Consider the following 27,987-nt stretch of genomic DNA (forward strand, 5'->3'; position numbering starts at 1 on the left):
ATGTCATCCCTAAACTGATGGATAAACTGAGGTAGTGAATAGGTCTCTAGGGACTGTGTTGAGGGCAATCCTCAAAGGCAATAAAAAGTCATGGGATGACTATGATGGAAGACTTGTTGAGAAACCGGATTGATGTTGATTCCCCTTCAAGCTTCTCCCTATATATTTGGCTCCTTGATTCTTCCTAGGCTTGGCTAAGGTCTCCAAGGGAGGAGGAGACCTTAGAACCACCACGGTTTGGTGGAGAAACTCTCCCAAGAGGCGTCACTCCTTGAAGAAGAGATAAGCCCCTTCAATTCTCACCACACTCTTCTATGGAAGGGATAAGAGAATTGGATGCACTCAAAGAAGTTTAGGGACTTTTGGAAGAGAGAAATCTGAACTCAACTCAGAAATACAATCTCTAATTCATCAAAAGTGTCTTACAAGGTTAGGTTTACAAGTATATAGGAGTAGGAAGCTTAGAGAGCAAGCTAGTCTTAACCATGGTTCACTAGGAACCATGGTTGAGTCTAGCTACAACCGTCCAAGTTAAGAAGGCTTGGAGAGCAAGCTTCTCACTTGGCTTGCTTGGTAAGCTAACCAAGGAAAAGCTTGTGCTTCAAGCTTCCAAGCTAAGAAGGCCTCAAGCAATTCGGCCAAGTAACCAAGTGTGAACACAAATCCGGCCAAGTGTGAACACACTCCAAGGTGGGCGGCCTTTTGGTCTTAAGTTACTCCATCCATTTCTAAAAAGGTTAATTTGGTTTAGTTAGGTTCATCCAATGTGAATGAAACCTAGCTAAATCAAATCTATGAAAAATTAGGAGTAAAATGAGCCCAATATTAAAATTTTAGCCTAGGACCACCTTTGGCTAAATTGCTAGGAGCACACTCTAGCTTACTAAGGACACTCTCTATTTTGCTATTGCCACTCCTACTAGAAAACTAAAAAGGAATGTATTTCTAGGTTAGGTTAAATGGAGTCAAAGTGTCCAAGTAACCTACCCTAGAATCCATGTACAAAAGCTACTAGAAAAGAAAACAAAGTGCCTTACAAATACAAAGGCAAAAATGCACCTATACAAGTATCTACTATATACAATGTACAAGAAATCAAACTATACAATGTATTTACAATAGAGACTATGAGACTAACAAGAGGAATCATACTCAATACTCATATTGAGCATAGGTCTAAGAAGCACCTCCTCTCTAGAAGCCTCCTCTAGCCTCCTAACCATGGACCTAGTTAAAGGCCCAATGGTCTTCAAGTGTGAGCATCCTTGGATCACCCTTCACCCTTCTTGGTCTTACCTCTTCCAAAGGGATCCTTGGGGATTAGATTTCCATCAGACTATCTCCCTCATATGGAGTTTGCCTATAATAGGGTGGTTCACAAAACCACTAACATGTCTCCATTTGAGATTGTCTATGGTTTCAACCCTCTTACTCCATTGGATTTATTACCCCTACCCGATGTTGCTTCCTTTATTCATAAAGAAGGAACATCTAGGGCTGAGTTTCTCAAGAAATTACATGAGAGGGTTAGAGATCATATTCAATCCCAAACTGAAAAATACCAAAAATATAATAATAAGGGTAGAAAGGAAGTTATCTTCAAGGAAGGTGACTGGGTTTGGCTACACCTTAGGAAGGATAGGTTTCCTTCCAAAAGAAAGTCAAAGCTTAGTCCTAGAGGAGATGGCCCCTTTCAAATCCTTAAGAAAATCAATAATAAAGCCTATGTCCTAGATCTACCTTCTGAATATGGTGTTAGTCCTAGTTTTAATATTTCTGATCTATCTCTTTTTACAGGACTGGCTACCCAAGAGGAGGATGCTTTGGATTTGAAGACAAATCCTCTTCAAGAGGGAGGGGATGATGGAGGAAGCCCATGGGCTAAGGGCCCAACTACTAGGGCTATGGCAAGAAGGATGCATGAAGAGTGGGCCCAAGCCCAAGGGAAGCCCATCACTTTATTTTGTTGGGCTTTGTCTCAAGCCCAAGTAGATTATGGTTAGTATAGGGTTGGGCCTTAGTGCCTTGTATTTCTTTCGGCCTTGTATTTCCGACCATGTAGCTTAGGATTTGCATTTAGAGGTCATGTGAATTTAGGGTTATTTTAGGTTACATGTGAAGTTGCATTACCATGTAATTAGAAATACATTTGGTGTGCATTTCGGCCATGTGCAACAAGTGCACATGGTGTGATCCGAAATGCAACTCAAATGGACTTCTAATTACATGCCAAATGAACTAGCACATTGGTGATCCGGGTTTTAGGCACCAAAATTTGAATTTTGAATTCAAATTTTGGGCGCCTAAGGTTAAGTGATCCTTACCATGGTTCCACTTAACCTTAAGCTAACCCAAGGTCACCTTAACCTAATTTTATCCTATAAATCACTATGGCCGAGACTTGTAAGGTTACTTTGGATTATATTGATGAGTTTTCCTCTCTTGAAATTCATCCCTCCGAAGTCACCTAGTTTCCTAAACTCTACCCTCCTTGAGTGCTTCTCTTTGTAGAGCTAGGAACCCTAGTCTTCTCCGGACTTAGCTTGTATGCAAGCTTAGGTCACATTGAGCTTTTGTGGAGCCTCCATCCTTGAAGCTTTTTCCAAGGATTTCTATGAAAGCTTGACGCATCCGTGTGCATTCCAAGTGGAAGCACATCATATGGTTTTAGGTAACCCATGTAGTCTCACTACTTCTTGAAAGAATAATTTAGCAATGTTACTTGCATCATCCACTTTGTGGCATTGAATAAAATGTGCCATTTTACTAAAACTGTCCACTACCACAGATATGGAATACTTTCCTCTTTGGGTTCGAGGAAAATCATGGACAAAGTCCATAGAAATATCAACCCAAGGAGCATTTGATATAGGCAAGAGGGTGTATAATCCATGAGGTTTTGTTGTAGATTTAACTTGAAGATAAGCTAGTACAAAACCTTTGGACATCTCTTTTCATATGGGGCCAAAAGGATTTCTCTTTTAGAAGTAATAGAGTTTTCTCTATTCCAAAATGCCCCATGAGCCTACCCTCATGGCTCTCCTTTACCAAAATTTTCCTAATAGAACCTTGGGGTATGCAAAGTTTGTTTTTCTTAAAAGGAAATGATGGAAATCTAATCCCCAAGGATCCATTTGGAAGAGGTAAGACCAAGAAAGGTGAAAGTTGATCCAAGGAGGCTCACCCATGAAGACCATTGGGCCTTTAACTAGGTGCATGGTTAGGAAGCTAGAGGAGACTTCTAAGAAGGAGGTGCTTCAAAGATCTTTGCTCATCATGAGCATTGATTATAGTTCCTCTTATTAGTCTCTTAAGTATCCATTGTACATACTTGTATAGTTGTTTTCTTGTACCTTGTATATAGTAGATACTTGTATAGGTGTATTTTTGCCTTTGTATTTGTGAGGCACTTTATTTCCTTTTTAGTAGCTATTGTATATTGTTTCTAGGGTAGGTTACTTGGACACTTTGACTCCATTTAACCTTACCTAGAAATACATTCTTTTCTTAGTTTTTCTAGTAGGAGTGGCATTAGCAAACTAGAGAGTGTCACTAGTAAGCTAGAGAGTGTTTCTAGCAATTTAGCCAAAGGTGGTCCTAGGCTAAAATTTTCATATTGGACTCATTTTACTCCTAATTTTTCATAGATTTGATTTAGCTAGGTTCCATTCACATTGAATGAACCTAACTAAACCAAATTAACAATTTTCAAACCTAATGGAGTAAAATAATTCCAAAGAGCCGCCACCTAGGATGTGTTCACACTTGTGTTCACACTTGGCCGAAATGCTTGGTGCTTCTCAAGCTTGGAAGCTTGAAGCACAAGCTTCTCCTTGTAGACCCCTAAAATTGTCCGGGTCGGAAATAAGACTCAAAGACTCTCGAAGACCGAAGGAAAGTCAGCCGGAAGGACTCCTGGAAGACCCTAGGATGATTCTTTGTAGGTCTAGAAGTCTTAGAGTAGCTTAGAATAAGGGTGTGTGAGGATTGGAGCTCAATACGCCCTCCTAGAGGTTCAGTACGGCCGTACTGAGCCATTTGAACTACAATACGGCCATAATGAAATCAATACGGCCGTACTGAAGTTTTTGAACTTCAGTACGGCCATACTGAATTCAGTACGGCCGTACTGTAGTTCAAAAACTCAGTACGGGCCGTATTGACCCCCTAGGCCGTATTGTGCCTCAATCCTATAAATAGGACGTCATTGGCTCGTCCTTCCACACATTTGGAGCATTTCTCCACTCTCTGGCTGAGTATTCTTGGGTTTTTGAGCTATTCTCTGCCCTAGAAATCTCTCCGAAAGCTGATCCGACTAAGTTCTTGAGTTCATGAGCCTTTAGCTTGAGACTCGAACAAGTCGAAGGAAAATCTCTTTGATTTCCATAGTAAATATTATTTTTAGGGAAAGGAGCGAGCGAACGTGTAGTGGGAAGGAGCGCCAAAAAGCCTCCTAACTCCTTTTTGAGTATATAAAAGCCCGCTTCGAAGGTTTCTTTCCAAATCCTTTCTTTTACCGCTTTTTGATTGTTGCATTGCACGTTTAAAGCTTTCATCATGTAGATAGTTTATCTATAATCGTTCTAATAAATAGGGGTAGTTTAGTAATTTTACGCTTTTATTTATGAAATAATCCGTCATAGGGAACCCGAAAGGGGCGTTGTGGGGTGCTAACACCTTCCCCACACGTAATCGACTCCCTGATGGAGGAGGCCCATGGGCTAAGGGCCCAACTACTAGAGCAATGGCAAGAAGGATGCATGAAGAGTGGGCCCAAGCCCAAGGAAAGCCCACCACTTTATTTTGTTGGGCCTTGAATCAAGCCCAATTAGATTAGGGCTAGTATAGGAGTAGGCCTTAGTGCCATGTATTTCTTTTGGGCCTTGTATTTTCGGCCTAGTAGCATAGGAGTTTCATTTGAAGGTCATTTGAATTTAGGTTAATTAGAGTTACATGTGGAATTACATTAGCATTTAATTAGTAGCACATTTGGTGTGCATTTCGGCCATGTGCAACACATGCACATGGTGTGATCCGAAATGCAACTCAAATGGCTTCCTAATTACATGCCAAATGTGTGCACATGGGAGGGTGACCGGTTGGCACCAAAATTTGAATTTTAGAATTCAAATTTTGGCGCCTAGAGTTAAGATAACCATACCATGGTTTTACTTAACTCTAGGTAAACCCAACTTAAACCCTTAACCTAATTTAGCCTATAAATTTCCTTATGACCGAGTTTTGTAGACACTTTGGACATTATTGAATGAGTATTCTTCTCAAAGAAATCTCTCCTCCGAAGTCACTTTGCTCCTAGCCTCTACCCTCCTTGAGAGCTTCTCCTTGTAGAGCTAGGACACCTTACCTTCTTAGGACTTAGCTTGTATGCAAGCCTAGGTCACCTTGCTCCTTTGAGGCGTCTCTAATCCTTGAAGAATCATCTAAGGAATCCGAGAAGGAGTGAAGAATCCATGTGCATCCAAGTGGAAGCACATCAAGTGGTATCAAAGCTTCGGTCTTCAAGAGATAAGTTCATCTTCTTGAATTTTGATCCGTGGTTCCAAATTGTTCTTGAGTTCATCTTGAGTTCATCTTGTTAAATTTTTGAGTTCATGTCACAATTGAGTTGATTCTTTCCTAGATCTAGTTTTTGTTTCAAAATTTGATGGATCTAGTTTGTATTGCTTGAATGATTCATATGCGCCTATGTTATATGCTTTCATGAATCATGCTAATTTCTTCTTGTGTTCAATTAGGAATTTTCTGCCTATTAGCTTTTGATTTTGTTTGAGTCTTCTTTGCATCTTATTCGGTCAATTAAATGCTTGAGTCTTTTATTTTTAAATCCATGTCTAGTAGGTTTGTGTAGTTCTTATATGTTCATCTATCTTAGCTATGCTTGTTGATCCTTGTTAATTTTTGATTTGCATCTTGAAACAATTTTCTGGATTTGGCCGAGATCCATTTCTTTTCTTTGGTATAAGCTCATGAATTTTGTTTCATTTTTGAGTTCATAAACTACTACTAGATCATTAGTAGTTTTCTTAGAATTTTAGGCTTCCAAAATTTTATTGAAAATGTCTTACACAAAAATTTTAAATCCGTGAGGTTTGATTTTGTATGAGTTGGAGTGTGCTGAAATTGGTGTTTGGAAATTCAAATTTGAATTTGAGTTGGAGCCTAAAAACCGTGCATGTGCAATTCTAAATTACAAGCATAAAAAGCATGTCACATGTCACTTGAATTTGCACTTAATTTCACTAGTATTTGGCAACTAGTTTAAACCGGTTTTTAGTGCTAATATTAAGGGTGACCGAGAATCATTGGTGACCAATTTTTGTGAGCAACAAAAGGCAACTCCTATTTGATAAAAAAAAATTAGAAGAAAGATCAAAAGAAATTCAAAACAACATTAAAAAAAAAATGTGCTAAACCTAATTTGAAAAGGAAAAAGCCATTAAGGAGTTAGTTTCTCTATGTGTTTCTTCTCGGTTGCTAGTTGAATTTGATTCATAAAAAGAATTTTTCAACTCATCTATTTTGAGTGTTTTGGTTTTGTGCATCTACTCTAGAACTATTCCTAGGTCAATTCCTTCTAGTTCTAGTCAACTATTTCATTGGTGTCATATAAGCTTGTCACTACTTAATCTACTCTTGTCTTCTTTTCCTTCCATATTGTCTTTTGCTGTTCTAATCTTGTGCTAATCAAAGAGTGACCTAAGCTTGACCTAGCCTATCTTCTTGGAAGCTAGTTCTACAAGGGTCATCAAAAGAAGCCTAAGGAAAGGAGGAGGAAGGAAGATAAAAGTGGCTTGCGGTTTTTGACCCCTTAAACACAAAACATAAACACTTCTTGGCTGGAAATTTGGTGGATGCTGGACTGGAAAACCGTGAAGCAGCTTGGAGTTTAATTTCAATTGTATTTGAATTTAAAAAAAAAAATGTATAAGCATTAGTGACCGATTTTTAGTGACCGATTTTTACCTTACTAAATTTGAATTTTGTTGCAAAATTTGGTCACTAATCCATCACTAATTCTTTGTGGCTGTTTTTAATACTTCATTTCAGCCACTTGTTCTTTGTTGTTATACTTTGTATTTGGCCTTTACAAGGAGTGTCTTGGGAGTGTCTTTGGTACACAACCATCTCTCCTTAAGTTTACAATTTTCGTTAGTACTGGTGGGAGTGGTCCTTGATTGATCTTTGGTATCTCTCAAGCTCTCACCTTAGGATACGTTAGGTAGTTTAATTTTTGTTGTTTAATCCTTGTTTTAATTGCTTTTATACGTCTAGCTTATCATATTTCACAAAAACATCAAAAATCATTTTCATTGAAAAGAATTTGGTAGAGATTAACTACAAAGGGGATTAGTAATTTTTACTTGAAGAGGCTTGGTTTTTAAGTGGCTCCTAGTAGCTCACCTCCCTCCAAAGTTCAATTTGTATACATAATCCTCTAAGTACTTAGTCTTAACCTTGCATAAAAACAATTGATTTTCAAAAATCATTTCTCAAAAAGCCCCTTTCTCCTATAATGGAAGAGTTTTCTACTCCTCAAAGTGATAGTAATTCAAGTGATTACAATGACTTGTCAAAAGTAACACATGAATTAAGATCACTTAAGCTTTGGAAGAAGCAAGAAGCCAAGCAAAAACTTAAAGAAAAACTTGAAAGAGAGGCTCAACTTGCTACTTTAGAGGAAGAGATTCGAATATTAAAGGAGAAAGAAGAAAAATTACATCACAAGCACCGAAGTAGACATAGCTCCCACCATAGTTCTACTCTAGGAGAGTCAATGAATGATGATAGTCTTGCTTTAGGAGATCATTATCAACCACCTCCTAGAAGAGTGCATAGGGCCCCCAAGCCAAGGGAATCTAGGGTAGATCTCCCTTATTTTCATGGGAAAGATGATGTTGAGGGGTACCTAGATTGGGAAATGAAGGTGGAACAAATTTTCACTTGTCATCAAGTGAATGAAGAAAGAAAAGTCTCCTTAGCAACCCTAAGTTTTCAAGGTCACGCCATGTATTGGTGGACTTCTTTAGTGAGAGATAGGCGTCTCCATAATGACCCTCCAATTCAATATTGGAATGAATTAAGGAGTGCCTTGAGGAGGAGACATATTCCCTCTTACTATACTAGGGAGCTTATCAATAAGCTCCAACGACTCCATCAAAAAAATATGACTGTGGAAGAGTATAGACAAACAATGGAGTTGTACTTAATGAGGGCTGGTATTAGGGAGGAAGAAAATATTACAATTGCTAGGTTTTTGAGTGGGTTGATTTTTGACATAAGAGATAAAGTAGAACTTCTCCCTTATAGGGATTTAAATGATTTGGTTCAACTTTGCATCAAGGTTGAACAACAAAATTTGCGAAAAGGTTCTAAAAGCTCATACTCATCATCTTTTTCAAAAGTTGACTACAAGAGGGAGGGCAAGAAAAATGATTTCGAAAAAAATACTTTTCCCTCTAAAAACCTAGACAAAGGTAAAGAAAAAGAAAAAGAGAAGAAAACAAACACTTCACACACTAGCACTAAGACTAGTGACATAAAATGCTTTAAGTGTCTTGGGAGAGGCCACATTGCTTCTCAATGCCCTACTAAGAAAGTTATGATTTTAAGGGGCCAAGATATTTATAGTAGCCAAGATGAAGCTACTACTTCTTCATCTTCCAGTGAGGATGAAGAAGAAGCAAGTGAAGAAGAGTCATGTGAGGTTACTTACCCTTATAATGGGGAACTTCTTATGATGAGAAGGATCCTCAATAACCAACCTAGTGATACACAATCCCAAAGAGAGAACATCTTTCATACAAGATGTAACATTTAAAACAAGGCTTGTTCTCTCATAGTGGATAGTGGATCTTGGTGCAATTGTTGTAGCACTAGGATGGTTGAAAAGTTGGGTTTGACTACCACACCCCACCCAAAACCTTATCAACTTCATTGGCTTAATGATGATGGGGATATGGTGGTCAACCAACAAGTGGAAGTAGAGTTTTCCATAGGGAACTATCAAGATAAAGTTAAATGTGATGTAGTTCCTATGGAGGCTTGTCATATTTTATTAGGTAGGCTATGGCAATTTGATAAACAAACTCATCATGATGGCCTAACTAATAAAATAACTTTCACACATAAGGGTAAAAAGTTTGTGCTTCATCCTTTATCACCTTCACAAGTGAAAGAAGATCAAGTACAAATGAAGGCCAAACGTGAGCAAGAAAAAGGAAAACAAAAAAAAGTTGAAAAAAAAAAAAACTTTTAAAAATTGATGAAAAGGAGGATTCTAGAGAGATTAATGTTCCCTCTCTAGAGATAGTTCAAGAAGAGAGTTTTCAATCAAAACCTTTACACAAAACTTCTCTCTTTCTTGAATCATCATCTCATATCCTCATGTGTAGAGGAACATTAACTTGCACTGCCACATCTTCTTTGGAAACTACTCTACCTCTTAAGGTGAAAAATCTTTTAGATGAATTTGATGATATATTTCCCAAAGAAGGTCCAGTTGGACTTCCACCTTTTAGGGGAATAGAGCATCAAATAGATCTTGTGCCTGGGGCTAGTCTTCCAAATAGACCAGCTTATAGGACTAATCCACAAGAAACCAAAGAGATAGAGAAGCAAGTACAAGAGTTGTTGGAGAAGGGCTGGATTCAAAAGAGTCTAAGTCCTTGTGTTGTACCTGTCATTTTGGTGCCAAAAAAAGATGGAAAATGGAGGATGTGTTGTGACTGTAGAGCCATCAACAACATTACCATAAAATATAGGCACCCAATTCCTAGGCTTGATGACATGCTTGATGAATTGCATGGGTCATCCATATTTTCCAAGGTAGATCTTAAGAGTGGATATCACCAAATTAGAATCAAAGAAGGTGATGAGTGGAAAACCGCTTTTAAGACTAAGTTTGGATTATATGAATGGTTAGTAATGCCTTTTGGGCTTACTAATGCACCTAGCACATTCATGAGGTTGATGAATCATGCTCTTAGGGATTGCATTGGTAAGTTTGTCGTTGTTTATTTTGATGATATTCTAATCTATAGCCAAGTGATCATGTGGATCACCTAAGACAAGTTTTTCTTGTTCTTAGAAACAATCACTTGTTTGCCAATGTAGACAAGTGTACTTTTTGTGTAGATAATGTTATTTTTTTAGGGTTTGTGGTGAGTAAAAGTGGGGTTCATGTGGACCCCGAGAAAATCAAAGCCATCCAAGAATGACCTATTCCTACTAATGTAAGTGAAGTTAGGAGCTTCCATGGATTGGCAAGCTTTTATAGGAGATTTGTTCCTAACTTCTCTACATTAGCTTCACCTCTCAATGAGTTGGTGAAGAAGGATGTGGCCTTTGAATGGAAGGAAAAACATAACTTAGCTTTCCAAGATCTAAAGCATAAGCTCACTCAAGCACCTGTTCTAGCTCTGCCTGATTTTTCTAAAACTTTTGAGCTAGAATGTGATGCTTCAGGACTTGGCATAGGAGCTGTGTTGTTACAAGGTGGCCACCCAATAGCTTATTTCAGTGAAAAACTTCATGGGGCTACCTTGAACTACCCTACCTATGACAAAGAGTTATATGCTTTAGTTCGTGCCCTTCAAACTTGGGAACATTATCTTGTGACCAAGGAATTTGTCATACATAGTGATCATGAATCACTTAAATATTTGAAGGGTCAACATAAATTAAATAAAAGGCATGCAAAATGGGTGGAGTATTTAGAACAATTTCTTTATGTCATCAAATACAAAAAGGGCTCTACTAATGTAGTAGCTGATGCTTTGTCACGGAGACATGTTTTATTGAACACCCTAGGTTCTCAAATACTAGGTTTTGATGACATCAAGGAGTTGTATGAGAAAGACCTTGATTTTGCTAACTTTTATTCTTTATGTATTCAAAAACCTTACCAAGGTTACTATATTTCTGAGGGGTTTCTTTTTAAAGAAAATAAACTTTGTATACCCCAAGGATCTATTAGAAAACTTTTGGTTAGGGAGAGCCATGAGGGTGGGCTCATGGGGCATTTTGGAATTGAGAAGACTCTTTCTCTTTTGAGAGAGAAATTCTTTTGGCCTCATATGAAGCGAGATGTCCAACGGTTTTGTAGTAGTTGCATTGCTTGTTTACAAGCAAAGTCTACCACTAAACCTCATGGGCTATACACACCCCTGCCTATATCCTCTTCTCCTTGGGTAGACATTTCCATGGATTTTATCCTTGGTTTTCCTCGAACCCAACGAGGAAAGGATTCCATATTTGTGGTTGTGGACCGTTTTAGCAAACTGGCACATTTTATTCCATGCCACAAAGTGGATGATGCAAGTAACATTGCTAAGTTATTCTTTCAAGAGATTGTGCGACTCCATGGGTTACCCAAAACTATAGTCTCTGATAGAGATGTTAAGTTCTTAAGCCATTTTTGGAAAACTCTTTGGGCAAGGCTTGGAACTAAACTACTATTTTCTACCACATGTCATCCCCAAACTGATGGGCAAACTGAGGTAGTAAATAGGTCTCTCGGGACTATGTTGAGGGCAATCCTCAAAGGCAATAAAAAGTCATGGGATGACTATCTTCCTCATGTGGAGTTTGCCTACAATAGGGTGGTTCACAAGACCACTAACATGTCTCCATTTGAGATTGTTTATGGCTTTAATCCTCTTACTCCATTGGATTTATTACCTCTTCCGGATGTTGCTGCCTTTATTCATAAAGAAGGCACATCTAGGGCTGAGTTTGTCAAGAAATTACATGAGAGGGTTAGAGATCATATTCAATCTCAAACAGAAAAATACCAAAAATACAATAATAAGGGTAGGAAGGAAGTTATCTTCAAGGAAGGTGACTGGGTTTGGCTTCACCTTAGGAAGGATAGGTTTCCTTCCAAAAGAAAGTCCAAGCTTAGTCCTAGAGGAGATGGACCCTTCCAAATCCTTAGGAAAATCAATAACAATGCCTATGTTCTAGATCTCCCTTCTGAGTATGGTGTTAGTTCTAGTTTCAATGTTTCTGATCTCTCTTTGTTTACAGGACTAGCTACCCTAGAGGAGCATGCTCCGGATTTGAGGTCAAATCCTCTTCAAGAGGGAGGGGATGATGGAGGAGGCCCATGGGCTAAGGGCCCAACTACTAGAGCAATGGCAAGAAGGATGCATGAAGAGTGGGCCCAAGCCCAAGGAAAGCCCACCACTTTATTTTGTTGGGCCTTGAATCAAGCCCAATTAGATTAGGGCTAGTATAGGAGTAGGCCTTAGTGCCATGTATTTCTTTTGGGCCTTGTATTTTCGGCCTAGTAGCATAGGAGTTTCATTTGAAGGTCATTTGAATTTAGGTTAATTAGAGTTACATGTGGAATTACATTAGCATTTAATTAGTAGCACATTTGGTGTGCATTTCGGCCATGTGCAACACATGCACATGGTGTGATCCGAAATGCAACTCAAATGGCTTCCTAATTACATGCCAAATGTGTGCACATGGGAGGGTGACCGGTTGGCACCAAAATTTGAATTTTAGAATTCAAATTTTGGCGCCTAGAGTTAAGATAACCATACCATGGTTTTACTTAACTCTAGGTAAACCCAACTTAAACCCTTAACCTAATTTAGCCTATAAATTTCCTTATGACCGAGTTTTGTAGACACTTTGGACATTATTGAATGAGTATTCTTCTCAAAGAAATCTCTCCTCCGAAGTCACTTTGCTCCTAGCCTCTACCCTCCTTGAGAGCTTCTCCTTGTAGAGCTAGGACACCTTACCTTCTTAGGACTTAGCTTGTATGCAAGCCTAGGTCACCTTGCTCCTTTGAGGCGTCTCTAATCCTTGAAGAATCATCTAAGGAATCCGAGAAGGAGTGAAGAATCCATGTGCATCCAAGTGGAAGCACATCACTCCCTTACCCAACTCTGGTTGTAATGGCCAAGGTTGATTTGCGAAAATCAATTGCCTTATGTCTTTTTCCAATGTTTTGAGTAAAACATTGGTGGCGACTCCAAGAACCCCTTTTTTGCGAAAACCACTAATCCATGGAGGGTCCCGTTTGGGATTAACATGGGTTGGTGAGAATCATTTAACAAAGTTGTTAGTCCGATGAGGTCTCAGTTTGAGAATAAGTCGTTCTAACAATCCATCATTTTTCAAAACTAAAAAAAGAGTCCGACCATCGTCGCGAATGCCAATGTCCGTTTCGGCGGGTGGCAACAGATGGCGACTCTGCTGGGGAAGCCTCGAGAGTCAGTCCCATTTAGTGATGGATTATTTCTAAAATGATAGTTTAAAATTACTTCATTACCCCTCGCTTGTATGATAATATGTTTTACCTAATTGGCTTTAATAACTGTTGGGTGTTTAAATTTTCGCAATTGTTTGAAATATAAACTACACACGAACCTTTGCACACAACAGTTCCCTCTATACCCGGGGGCATGAGTGGAAAGCCATAGGGAGTGGATGCTAGTACGGCCGGTTGTCGAATGGGTCTATAGGTGCCCGTAGACCGTTGTTAGAAAGCATCACTCAAGGTGAAAACCATGAACTCAAGTCCGACAGTGCGTTGGAGCTTTCCATCGACTTACGACGAGAGGGATCGGGTCCCTATAATGGGGGCACCTTGGGGGCCTTAGACTGGTGAGAACAGTTAGAACCTCCTTGAATATGCACTTGTCTGCAGGATACCCCTACCTCGTGATTCGCTCGTGACTGTTCGTGGATGAGTGAATTGTTTGTGCATTGTTTATGTGACATTGTTTGAGCATACATTGCATTCTTTAAACATACAACATTCCCCTTTTAAAATAAGAATAAATAGGAATAAGAATCTTCCATTACATGGTGTTAACATCTACCCTCATCACATTCATGTAGGTAGTTTCCCTTTTCACCCAAAAATACAAAAAAATAAAATACCCAAAAAAGAAAAAGGGTTATTTATCCAAACCAAGCAATACCATGCATCATCTTAGGAGCATCTTGAAAACATGATAATGCTTAGTTGAATAAACACAATGCATGCATATTCAACGTCATCATCTCATATCATGCATTCTTATCGAAGATCATAGAGGGATCTAGGGGAGTGCAAGGGCAGTTGAAGAAAGTGGACTTCTTGTTATACCGTGCCGAGAGGTTGGACCACCTCTGTTCTTTGATGCCACATGAGGCTCGTGTTGAGTTCGAGAAATCATATGGACGAGTCCTCGATTTGATGAAGATATGTGTGAATCCGGCCTTTCTGAGAGCATTGGTTCACTTTTGGAGTCTCGATCTGCATTGCTTCGAGTTCCCCCAGTTTGACTTAGTTCCTACTCTCGAGGAGTACGAGCTCATGCTGCGATGGCCCAAATCAGCAGGAGTCTATGTTTTTCATGGTAATTATGTGGCCGTGGAGAGGGTCGCTACTCAAGTCAAACTACCATCACGATCATCTGCCTTAGTGGGGAACGGCAGTATCAAAGGTTGGAAGCTCGCTATGATTGAGGATCACCTTTCTTCCTTAGCTGGTGAGGGAGATTGGTTAGCTTTCAACAAGACTCTAGCGTTAGCCGTGTTTGGGACAGTCCTATTCCCCTTTCACGCTAACACAGTGGACCATGCCGCTATAGATGCTTTCTTCGCATGGGACGTGCACATGAAGAGTCCCGTGCCTGCCATTCTTGCCGACACCTTGCTTTCTGTCAACATATCTCAACAGAAGCAAGGGAAGATTATCCGATGCTGCACCTCCTTGTTATATGTGTGGAGCATCACACACTTCTACGCCTCTAGTCACATGGGGACTTTCCCCGATCCGTTGAGGAGCTTTTCGAAGATCCCCGTATGCCGCCGTTATGCTTCCGAATGGAAGGAAGAGATGGAACAGTGGAGCATCGAGCACTTCACATGGGTTTGTCCTTGGTTCCGTCCGAGCAACGTATTGATGAGATGCGGCAGTTACCCAAGCGTACCTTTGATGGGCCTCAGAGGTTGCATAGCTTATTCACCTAGATTGGCTATGAGGCAACTTATGAGGACTCAGATTGTTCCTACTAAAGAGGAGCTTGGAGGATTGTGTTTCTCCTTTGATTCCGAGCATCAAAGGGACATGCACACTGTCGTTAGAGCGTGGGAGAGACCAATCTACGAGGGAGATCGAGAGCTTGGAAAGCCTCGGGTATCCGTCTCCACCAACTACGAGACTTGGAGGAGCGAGAGGGGAGTGCCCCAACCATCCACCTCTTGCGCAACCGCAGTTACGAGGAGGTTGCTGCAAGAACAAGTCAATGCCTTGACCAAGAAGCTGGAAATCATGGGAGCTCAGATGAGAGTTCTTGAGGAGAAAAACGAGCCATTGACGGTCTACAAAGGCAGTGCAAGAAAAAAGACCATGAGATAGAGAGGCTCAAGGACGAGTGTGCTAACCTTAATGAGAAGGCTATTCGGGCATCCAAAATGCCAAAGGTCGAACCGAGTAGTCAACTCCGAGATGTCGACGCAAAGATAGCACGCCTTGAAGCCGAGTACGCAAGGCAGGCACAGTTGATCAAGGATATGCAAGATGATCTACTCTCGACTCGATCCGATGCGCAGCAATGGCGGGAAGTTGCTCAACAACAAACCGCAAGCCTTTCCGATTTTCGCAAGAAGGAAAGGGAAGGATTAGCACATATGGCTAAGCTCCGAGAGGAGAAGGATCGAGCCGAAGACGAGCTTAATGAGCTGCAAGCCATGATCAACTACTATATTCAAAAAGCGAAGGACGCTCAAAAGATTAGTGATAATATGAGCCAAGCGGTCCATACGCAAGCCGAAGCAATGGCCCGTCATGTAGAGGAAGCCGAAGTTGAATGGAGAAGAAACATGAACCCGCCTGTGGGTTTCTATCGGCTTTTCTCATTTTGTAAAAATTTGCTTCGAAGCATTGTATAATGAGTTGTACACTTTCTTTGATTAATAAATCGAATTTTTGAGATCTATGAAATCTTTCAATTGCCTTTGCATTTCATAGTCATTCATTTGCATACATCTCTCCTAGTAATTCATTAATAACATTAATAAAAAGAAAGGATTAATCGATGCGTATGTTCAGAATGGATCGCACGCCGTTTGTTATTAAGTGTAAGCCAACAACCGCGCCAAGCGAACGCACATCAACTCCGTTGTTGGTAATCAAGACGAATAAAGGGGAAGGTCCGACACCGTTGAAGATCACTGCTCCAAGACCTTTTCCCTACGAATCAAATAAAGCTGTGCCATGGATATACGACATCTATTCTTCTGCCGACAGCGATATCTCTAACATCGCTGGACTTGGGGGCATGACTAGGAGTGGCAGGATCTACACTCCCGAAGATCTTCATGATAAAGCTCCCAAGAATAAAGGAAAGGAAAAAGAAAAGGAGAAAACCGAGGAAAATAAAGAATCCGAGGAGGAGACTGACGAGCTGTTAAAATATATCCGACAGAGCGAGTACTCCATCGTGGATCAACTTCATAGGACGCCAGCAAAGATTACTCTGTTGTCGTTGATCCTAAGCTCCGAACCGCATCGGCAAGCTCTGTTGAAAGTCTTGAACGAGGCGTACGTGTCGCACACTATCTCCCAAGACAAGTTTGAGGGGATTGTTAGTCACATCACGGCTAATGATCACCTCACTTTCACCGATGAAGAAATCCCCGTTGAGGGACCGAATCACAACAAGCCCTTGCACATCTCTGTAAAGTGCAAGGAATATCACATCGCTAAAGTCTTGGTGGATAATGGATCTTCCTTGAATGTGATGCCAAAAAGAACGTTTGATCAAGTGGCAATCAAGGGAATCCAAATGCGCCCGAGCAACATGATCGTCCGAGCTTTCGACGGTTCTAAAAGAGAAGTGGTGGGAGAAATCAATCTTCCAATCCAAATTGGACCCACCATCTTTAATGTCGAATTTCAAGTGATGGACATTACTCCCGCGTACAGTTGTCTCCTCGGCCGACCTTGGATTCATGATGCGAAAGCTGTTCCCTCTACGCTCCACCAGAAAGTCAAATTCATAGTGGGTGATAAGTTGGTGACTGTACAAGCCGAAGATGACATACTCATCAGCAAGCCATCTGCCATACCTTACGTGGATGCAGCAGAGGAAGCTCTAGAGACCGCCTTCCAAGCATTGGAGATTGCCAATGTTGAAACGTTTCCCCGAGAAATGAAGAAGGTAGCCTACATGCTCACCAAGAACGGATACTTGCCTGGACAAGGACTTGGCAAGGATTCCCAAGGAATTCCCGAGCTACCCATTATTAAGGATAATCCGGGGAAACAAGGGTTAGGATACAACCCTAATAAAGATCAAAGGACGAAGAGGAACCAAGATCCTTCTCAACGTTCTTTAAGCCAGATCTTTAGGAAGGTCGGTTCACAAGCGTCAAGGCCGGTCGTCGTCATCAAGTGCTCTTCTTCTTCCGATAGGGATGTATAGACCTGATGACTGTTAGAGATCACTCCTCGGGGACAGCCCGACCCCCGAGCCTCGATAGGGCACATGTTTCCGCTAGAATTATAATAAAATCGTTCTTTATTAGTTCTTATTGCTTCTTTTATTGCTTGCAATAAATTTCTAGACCACATTATTTTTAACCCTGTTTGAATAAGCATGAATGAGGTTAAAATCGTCTTAATAACAATAAACCCGCATCATTTTTATGTGGAAGTGTGTGTGACAACTTGGAGCACCTTTCCTTGGCCTCGACAAGTGCCATCATGGATAAAAAAGAAATCCTTTAAGGACAAAATCCTAAAAACAAAAAAAAGCTCGGCAGGAAACCCAAAAAGGGGGCTGCGCAAAAATAAGAGCAAAGAACCCACTAGGAATCCCACGAAAGGGTGACCTAGGCAAAAATTAGGGTTGCAAAAATGAACAAAAACAAAGGTCCGCTGAGACGCCACAAAGGGGTGTTTTAGGAAAAAATAAGGACAATCAAAAAGCAAAAGAAATCCATGATGGTACCATGAGCTGAATTCAAAAAGAAAGGTTCAAGGGAAACTATCTAAGTTGTCGAATCACAACGTCAATAACAAGACTTTCTTAACTTCATAAGTGTTTAATCAAACAAGCCTAAACACATGAGCCTACCTTGGCCAGCCATTCTTACAAAAACCGTTTTCAAAACAATAATAATCCCCTCTAAAACACAAACTTTTGAACAAAAATATCTTTCCTTTCTTTTCTCTTGTCCCAAACGATTTTAGAATAATCTAGTGGAAACATGGAGATATAGTGGTCAATAGGAAGGTTGATACGTCTTCTAAAGGAAGGGAAGGATCACTGGGTTGATGACACCAATCTCGATATAACACGCATCATTCCTCGGTTACAGAAATCGGCAGCGCACAGCCCGTCTAGAGGAATGGCAAAAATTCAAGCAAAGAAACGCATCGGTTAATTCTTTTGAAAAATAAATCAAATAGAATTAGGTGCATCATACCGCATACATGCATACAGATGATAGGTGTACTGGAAGATCACTTATTCTCTGTTTATTGAAAAAAAAAAAAATGAACTTCAGAAAAAACAATGCGCCCGTACCATGTTCAGTACGCTCGTACTAAAATTAGGGTTATGAACAAATTTTCAACTCAATACAGGCGTACTGAAATGAATACGACCGTATTGGCCATAACGTCCACACCAATACAGGCGTATTGAATTCAATACGGCCCGTATTGGCCCATTCTTTTGTACATCAACAGTAAGATCAGTACGGCCGTACTGAATTCAGTACGGGCCGTACTGACCTAATTTTTTCTATAAATACGTCCCTCCTCCTCTCATTCATCACAACATCTTCATTCCTCTGCATACTTTATCTGTGAGTGTGTTTGAGATCCCTCCGATTCCGAAAAAATGGCCGAGTCTTCAAGGAAGAGGCAGAGGGTCCCTGCGCAACTTGAAATGACCGCGCGGCACCAAGAGAGGTTGGATTTCCTCGAGTCATTCGTCTTCCAGCCGTCGAGGGTGCTCGACTTCAGCATCCTTCGGGCAATGGAATGGGAAGATGAGGTCAGAGGCTACATCGATGCCATAGGATGGGGGTTCCTCCTTGATCCCCACCCTAAGATCTATCCGACCGCGACAAAGGAATTTCTGGCTACCGTCGGTGTCACAGAGTCGACGAACAGCTACGACGCAACGGTCTACTCTGTAGACTTCTGGATGAAGGGAGGATACCGCTCCCTGACACTGGATGAATTCAACGTCCAGGCTGGTTTCTTTCGGCGAGCCGATCAGTTGGAATATCGGGACGCCGTCTGTGAGTGCCCTGATAATCTGACCCCGACCGAGATGTGGAGAGAGGTCACGGGTCAGATGGATTATCACGCTGGAGTAAAGGGTACCCGGCTCCCGACTGCGCTCCGGATTTGCCACAAGCTGATCACCGGCTCCATCCACGCCAGACTGAAGAGTCCAGAGTCAGTAACGTGGCAGGATCTGCTAGCTCTTTACTGCATGGCCACCAGGCAGAAGGCCAACCCCGGATTCTTTTTTCTCGAGCATATAAAGAATCTGGGGGCAAGAGAGGGCAGCGACGCTCGGCGAGGATACATTTTGGTCTCTACGTTTCTTTCACGACTCGCCGAGACTTGGGGGTGCCCTAATGGCGTAGATGCGGGGGAGTTGGCGCCCAAGCCTATCAATGCTGCCACCCTGCTCAATATGAAGATCATTGCTAAGGCAGGGAGGCAATATGTACGTGCGACCACCCACGACACCTTCAGTGAGCTTTTCGAGAACATCGAGCTCCCAGGTGAAGGGGACCCGCAGACAGAGGCCGACACCTCGCAGCAAGACAGGGCCTACTTTGATGCTCGTTTCGACGCGTTGCAGCAGAGCATCGACGCCCGATTCGACAATGCGCAGCACAACATTGACGCCCTGAGACAAGATTTTGACAACCTGTCAGTCTGGCTGCATCGTCGCTTCCCAGACCCTTCACAGGATCCGCCGGCAGAGGAATGAAGACCGGCCATTTGCTGTGTTTTCCTGCTTTTTGTTTATTTTGATTGATCGGGCTGTGCCCCACTCTTTTTATCATCATTGTACAAATTTCATTCCGTTTGATTAATGAAATTTTCCACTTTCGAGTTCAAAATTCTTTAGCACTTTAATTTCTGTACAGAAAAAGCCGAAAAAGCTGAAATCGACAAAAAAGGCAAAAAATTCAGAAAATCCAACAATCGTACAGAATAACTGAGCCTGGAGAGGCTTGCCGAAATAATACTCCCCAGAGACATCTCAGCTTGCACTCTTGGGCCGAATTCCCAGTGAAAGCTATCAGAGCAAGATCAGCTAGATTCCCCAATGGAAGCATGATCATCCAAACAAAATATCCGAGTCAAAGGACTTAGACTTCCTCAGTGGAAGATAGCTTTCCAACTCGAGCGACGAGTGAAGCTAAGCTTGAAGAGGCTTTCTAAATAATACTCTGGGATACATAAGATCCTCAATCCCCATTCGCCTACTCAGAGGCACTCCTTCAAAAAGAGAAAATCCAAAAAGATCAATAACCATTCCCCAAGCGGAATTCGGTATTCAGCTAAACACCGAACGTCAAGATAATCCGCCTAACAGAAGAGGCCAATCAAGATCAATACGACAGAATCCCCCAGCGGATAACAGCCTACGCAGAGGCAACAAAACCAGAAAATCAAAAAAGTCACCCGAATAAGGATAACCGGGATACTCCACCAACGTCGAAAGGACGTCAGCCAATCATAAGGCATCGCTCACCTCAGAAAGAGCATCTTTGTGTCTGCATCCCCAAGGAATCAGAATTTCCCCAGTGGGCACCAACTACGCAATGGAAAGTTGGGACACAAGAACCTATGAGTAACTGCACATCCCCTAGACGGATCCCTGCGTTATCCAGCCCTCAGCGGCACCAAAATCAAAAACAACCGTCGAGCAGCATCGTGGACTGTGGAGACAAAATCATCACAAATCCCTGGAGAGGGCAAACTCACGCTACCAAAGTGACCAGAAGCACGGAGGTATGCAACCCTGGGGAGGGCAAACCGTAGACCCTGGAGAGGGCAAACTCACGCTACCGAGGTCGTCAGAAACACCGAGGTATGCACGAGCCTGGAGAGGCGACGACTAATACTCAGCTACCGACGTCGTTTGAAACACGGAGGTATGCAGCTGCCAACGTCGTCAGAAACACGGAGGCATGCAGACCCTAAAGAGGGCAAACTCACGCTACCGAGGTCGTCAGAAACACCGAGGTATGCACGAGCCTGGAGAGGCGACGACTAATACTCAGCTACCGACGTCGTCAGAAACACGGAGGTATGCAGCTGCCAACATCGTCAGAAACACGGAGGCATGCAGACCCTGGAGAGGGCAAACTCACGCTACCGAGGTCGTAAAAAACACCGAGGTATGCACGAGCCTGGAGAGGCGACGACTAATACTCAGCTACCGACGTCGTCAGAAACACGGAGGTTGCAGCTGCCAACGTCGTCAGAAACACGGAGGCATGCAGACCCTGGAGAGGGCAAACTCACGCTACCGAGGTCGTCAGAAACACCGAGGTATGCACGAGCCTGGAGAGGCGACGACTAATACTCAGCTACCGACGTCGTCAGAAACACGGAGGTATGCAGCTGCCAACGTCGTCAGAAACACGGAGGCATGCAGACCCTGGAGAGGGCAAACTCACGCTACCGAGGTCGTCAAAAACACCGAGGTATGCACGAGCCTGGAGAGGCGACGACTAATACTCAGCTACCGACGTCGTCAGAAACACGGAGGTATGCAGCTGCCAACGTCGTCAGAAACACGGAGGCATGCAGACCCTGGAGAGGGCAAACTCACGCTACCGAGGTCGTCAGAAACACCGAGGTATGCACGAGCCTGGAGAGGCGACGACTAATACTCACCCTAGAGAGGGCAAACTCAACCTGGAGAGGCTACTCAACAATTTTCCCACCTGAAGACACTACAAGTCGGAAGGATGGCTTACTCCCCGGGCAATTGGGTCAACTCCTTTACTTATGAACCGGTACACCAAAAAATCCGTTCGACTAAGTAAAGGGGGGGCAGTTGTAGACCCCTAAAATTGTCCGGGTCGGAAATAAGACTCAAAGACTCTCGAAGACCGAAGGAAAGTCAGCCGGAAGGACTCCTGGAAGACCCTAGGATGATTCTTTGTAGGTCTAGAAGTCTTAGAGTAGCTTAGAATAAGGGTGTGTGAGGATTGGAGCTCAATACGCCCTCCTAGAGGTTCAGTACGGCCGTACTGAGCCATTTGAACTACAATACGGCCATAATGAAATCAATACGGCCGTACTGAAGTTTTTGAACTTCAGTACGGCCGTACTGAATTCAGTATGGCCGTACTGTAGTTCAAAAACTCAGTACGGGCCGTATTGACTCCTTAGGCCGTATTGCGCCTCAATCCTATAAATAGGACGTCATTGGCTCGTCCTTCCACACATTTGGAGCATTTCTCCACTCTCTGGCTGAGTATTCTTGTGTTTTTGAGCTATTCTCTGCCCTAGAAATCTCTCCGAAAGCTGATCCGACTAAGTTCTTGAGTTCATGAGCCTTTAGCTTGAGACTCGAACAAGTCGAAGGGAAATCTCTTTGATTTCCATAGTAAATATTATTTTTAGGGAAAGGAGCGAGCGAACGTGTAGTGGGAAGGAGCGCCAAAAAGCCTCCTAACTCCTTTTTGAGTATATAAAAGCCCGCTTCGAAGGTTTCTTTCCAAATCCTTTCTTTTACCGCTTTTTAATTGTTGCATTGCACGTTTAAAGCTTTCATCATGTAGATAGTTTACCTATAATCGTTCTAATAAATAGGGGTAGTTTAGTAATTTTACGCTTTTATTTATGAAATAATCCGTCATAGGGAACCCGAAAGGGGCGTTGTGGGGTGCTAACACCTTCCCCACACGTAATCGACTCCCTTACCCAACTCTGGTTGTAATGGCCAAGGTTGATTTGCGAAAATCAATTGCCTTATGTCTTTTTCCAATGTTTTGAGTAAAACATTGGTGGCGACTCCAAGAACCCCTTTTTTGCGAAAACCACTAATCCATGGAGGGTCCCGTTTGGGATTAACATGGGTTGGTGAGAATCATTTAACAAAGTTGTTAGTCCGATGAGGTCTCAGTTTGAGAATAAGTCGTTCTAACAATCCATCATTTTTCAAAACTAAAAGAAGAGTCCGACCATCGTCGCGAATGCCAACGTCCGTTTCGGCGGGTGGCGACACTCCTTAGCTAGCTTACCAAGCAAGCTAAGTGAGAAGCTTGCACTTCAAGCCTCTTGACCATAGATGGTTAGCTAGACCTTACCATGGTTCCTAGTGAACCATGGTTAAGGCTAGCTTGCTCTCCAAGCTTCCTACTCCTATATTTTCGTTTTTCCTTCATTGTAAAACACTTTTGATGTAATTGAGATTGTATATTCTGAATAGAGTTCAGATTTCTCTCTTCCAAAAGTCCCTAAACCTCTTTGAGTTCATCCAATTCTCTTATCCCTTCATAGAAGAGTGTGGTGAGAATTGAAGGGACTTATCTCTTCAACAAGGAGTGGCGCCTCTTGGGAGAGTTTGATGGCATCCTTACTTGCATGAACTTGAGATGATGAGCAAGGAGGAGGACGCCTTCTCCAAGGATCAAGTTCTTCAAAGGTGGACCAAGGTTTTAGGGTGGATGATGATGGAATGGACAAAAATGAAGGTTGGGTAGAAGGTGTTTGAGGAAATGCTTGAGAATGGTACTCTAGGGTTGGCTCACTTCATGATGATGAAGGCCACTTCTAGGGTTGTTTCTCTCAAGGTGGAGATGGTAGGGTTTGGCCGAAAATAGCCAAGGGTGACTAAAGGAAAGATATAAAAGCACTAAAGGCTCTCTTTATATTCAATATCCAAAGTATTTACAAGGTGTGGTGCATTGGGTATTTATAGGAGGGGAGGCATCTAGGGTTGCATTTGGAGTAGGCAAATGCATTCCAAATGAAATGCAAATGAACCCTAGATGCAACTTGGTGGCCAAGGATGGAATCTTTGGGTTTAGATTGGCTATATATAGGTGCATGATGAGACCATGCAACCTTTGCCCTCTACTTGGGCCTAAGCCTTTCTAACACCAAAAATAGACCCAATAGGCACCAAAAATATGTGTCACCCTCTAATTAACACCCTAGCCCAAAATTAAAAACCCTAATCATCTAGAGCACCCCATAATACAAGGGTAAAATGGGAAATACAAGGGAAAATAAATTCTAAGTCCTAAACACCCCAAAATACAAGGGTAAAATTGGAAATACAAGTAAAATAAATTCTATGACTAAAATACCCCAAAGTACAAGGGTAATTTTGGAATCAAAGATAAGGGAAAAAATAGGAATAAAAATAAATGCTATGCTAATAAGAACTTAGGAGCTAAGGTCCAAAAATGGCCTCACTCCTCCTATGATTTTTTTTCAACACTAACCCATTCCTTTTGCTTCCTTCAATACATCACCTCTTGGACTTCTTGGCCTTAGTGTTATTCCATCAGAGTTTCTCCACCAACCGTGGTGGTCTTAAGGCCTCCTCCTCCTTAGGAGACCTTAACCAAGCCTAGGAAGAAGCTTGAAGGGAAATCAACATCAATCCGGGTTTCTCAACAAGTCTTCCATCAGGAAACCCCTCGGGGTATGCAAAGTTTCCTTACCACTTGAGAAACCTACTCAAGATTTTTACCACAACACACAAAACGATTAAAGGAACGAATTCACCTAGAAGCTGAACAAATAAGATTGTGAATTATAGACCAATCTTAATTCCTTTATCCAATAATGTAGTGATGATGATGATGATTCCTCTCAAAGCATTTCACAAAATGATTTACTTGGTTTCACAAAAAAAAAACTCCATGAAGATCACAAAGATCAAAAGTTTATCACAATCACTTCAAAATATTACTTGGTTTCTTCTCTCTTTGTTTTTGAATGTGAGAACTATTTTTATAAAGTTTTTAAACCTAGATAATCGATTATTTTTAAGGATAATCTATTATTCTAGAGAGCACTTTCTGGAATAATCGATTATTTCACAAATAATTGATTATTACAACAAGGTTTCTCAACCTCTTGAAAAACAAAGCTGAGATAATCGATTATAGTTAGTAATAATCGATTATTTTGAGTTAGTTTTTTCAAAATTCGATTTCACACATTCAAAACCTTTCCAAGTTACTTATCATCATCATACTCACTGTTAGACAATTTGGAATTAAGATTCAACTCATGCACAAAGCACAAACATGCATAGAAAATAAAATTGACAAACAAAGCGACTCAACACATAAGAACACATAAACTACTCCTATTACATTTGGTATTCATTCATGGTCTTCATGTCTTATCTTTGATTCATATCCTTTGTCATCATCAAAACTCTCAGAACTTGATTCACCATCCATGAATCTCAACAAAGTGATGTGAAATAAAGGAAACATGGCATTAAGAATAAAATCTTGATATACACGTGCCCTTTTTAATGTAGCTCGAAGGCTTAGGGCTTGCCCCGATTTCGTGATTCATACATAAGAATACGAGAAAAACATCCTTTCAAAGGGGCCTAGTTGATCTAATCACTAAGGTTGTTCCTCTGCTTGCTCGGATACCAGCGCCTTGAAAGATTTCATATAAAGTAGGGGTGATTGGCTTTTCCTTTTTGAGATCTGTTATTGGTTCATATCCCAAACCTTGTCACCTTGGATTGCTTATGTAGTTTGGTAACTCTTTTATTCCTTGGGTGCTCTTACTGAGCCCCTGCCCTGGTCGGTAGCCATTTTTGAACAAAATTTGTGCTACTGGGTTCTTTTTGTTTGGAATTTTTTGCACATGAGTGATTTCCAATGCATAAAAGGTCATTTCTAACGCTTCTTCAGTCGTATCTACATACAAAATGGTCAATGGCGTACTGATAATCATATCCTCCTCGGCTTGAACGACTACCAGCTTGTCATCCACTATGAACTTGACCTTTTGATGGAGCATGGAAGGTATTGCCTTATCTTGATGTATCCATGAACTTTTGAGGAGACAACTATAAGAGGGAGCGATATCCATTACTTGGAATTCCACATTGAAGATGGTTGGTCCTACTTGGATGGGTAAGATGACTTCTCCCATTATCAGTGAAGGTTAAGTGATTGTTAGCCATGATGTGGCTTACAATCCTATCAAATTTGTCTTGGTATATGTGATGTGCAACGTAGGCTTCATTCAAGATTTCAAAATAGCCTTTTTTTGTGGTTCCGAGCTCAAGATCAATGAAAGCAATGTGATCTTTGCAGGAGTATGATTAAGTTGATCGATGATGGAGTATTTGCTTTGTTGAATGAATTTGAGGAATTCGTATTCCTTGTCGAGTTCTGTTCTTCTTTCCTCTTTGTCTTTTCCTTTTGGGGACTTGTTCTCTGAGTCTATGGAAGTATAATTGCGTCCACTCCTAGTCATTCCCCCGATCCCGATAATATTTGATGAATCCAATGATGGAGGGTTTTGCACGTCACAGATCCATGGCATTTCCTTGTCACTTTCATAAAGGAAAGGACTTGGTACTCAGATGGTCAGCTTGGGCACGTTTTCCTCTTCATTTTCTTGTGTGCCTGTAGACCTTTCATGGAGCATTTCCTGATGTGATGTTTCGAGTTTGCATTTGATCACAAGTGATTTCATTATCTAAATGACATACACAGATTACATTTCCCTTTTTATTCTTTGTTAGCATACTAGAAAGGCGTATGTTCTAAATGAAATGCATTATAGGATGCAAAAACAATTGAGGAATTCAACAAATATCATTCTTATTGATTTGTTTGTTTAGTGAATATTCTTCATACAATGCTTTTCAATATTGATAAATCATAATTTTCGTGCATTTTCTTACCTTTATAATCCCCTATTAAGTATTATCAGTGCTTAATTGTTCTCTCTTGCCATATTTTACTATCTTGAGGTTTATTGGGCTATTAATTCATAATTTTAGTTAATTGGATTTATTATCCTAATTAATTTCATAACTATTTTGTAGAGGATTTGGAATCACTTATTGGACTGGGATCACTACCAAAAGGGCCTGCCACGTGGACCAACTTCAGCACAATTTTGATTTTAATTGTAATCTCATTTTTTGTTGCTGGATGGGCCAACTAGGCCATCCCATTCTCTTAACCTAGTGCACTCAAACTCGTAGGGAGACAAGATGCACACTAGGCATCAATATTAGGTCAGACTTGGAGAGGACATGAGATACACAGCCACCACCCCCTTTTGGTTAAAAACCGAGATAGAGAAAAACACCATTTTTTTACTGCATTTGTGCTTGCTTTTGCTGTAGCTTATTCTCTTTAGTTCTTCCATTTCTCTTTTCTTTTTTCTTCTTTTTTGTCTTCCTTCATGGAAGGCTAGATTGTAATACTCTCTTACGTTTTAATCCTTATGAATTTGTTGTGTTGGTCTTGTTTCCATGCTTGATGGTTTCGTTTTCAACTTAATTGGTTCACCTTGCTTTACTCATGGTTTGCTTAATCCTATGAGTAAAGATGTGTACTAATGCTTCGTTCGTATGTATGGGTTCAATGATAGTAATGATGCTTAGTGGTTACTCGGATTTGAACAGAGGGTTAGGCTAGTGAGAAATTTCAAACCAAGGATATGATGCTACAACTAAGTTAGAGAGTTACTATAAGTGGTTCTCTCTAATTCTTCAACTGACTTAGTTGCTACACCTGAGGAGACTAATAACCAACACAAATGCACGACATAACATGTAATTGGTTTACTGTTCATTGGTTCTCTTTAAGTCTTCAACTGACTTACTTGGTACACCTAGGGAGCCTAATAACCAACACAATTGCACAACATAACATGTAATTTGTTTACTGTTCATTGCTTCTTTCTAATTCTTTAACTTACTTACTTACTAGCTACACCTGGGGAGCCTAATA

At 41.3% G+C, this 27,987-nt stretch overlaps 1 protein-coding gene across 22 annotated transcripts in view; it reads left to right on the forward strand.

Moving 5' to 3' along the window:
* The window catches only part of LOC145951662 (uncharacterized), an 81,912-nt gene extending 54,469 nt beyond the window's left edge, over positions 1-27,443 (forward strand). For 15 of the 22 annotated variants that reach the window (XM_083063323.1, XM_083063324.1, XM_083063321.1 and 12 more), the window contains one exon: positions 12,049-21,350. In XM_083063323.1, the coding sequence (XP_082919449.1) occupies positions 16,068-17,456 (1,389 nt within the window). In that variant the 5' untranslated portion in view covers positions 12,049-16,067 and the 3' untranslated portion in view covers positions 17,457-21,350. Of the gene's footprint in view, positions 1-1,797; positions 2,453-6,752; positions 9,299-12,048; positions 21,351-27,071 lie in introns of those variants that run through there. The other 7 variants (XM_083063333.1, XM_083063334.1, XM_083063335.1 and 4 more) reach the window with 3 other exon arrangements.
* Positions 27,444-27,987: the final 544 nt, after the last annotated feature.

Source organism: Cajanus cajan, chromosome 9, assembly GCF_000230855.2.
Source record: "Cajanus cajan strain Asha chromosome 9, NIPB_CcT2T_4, whole genome shotgun sequence".
Lineage (NCBI taxonomy): Eukaryota > Viridiplantae > Streptophyta > Magnoliopsida > Fabales > Fabaceae > Cajanus > Cajanus cajan.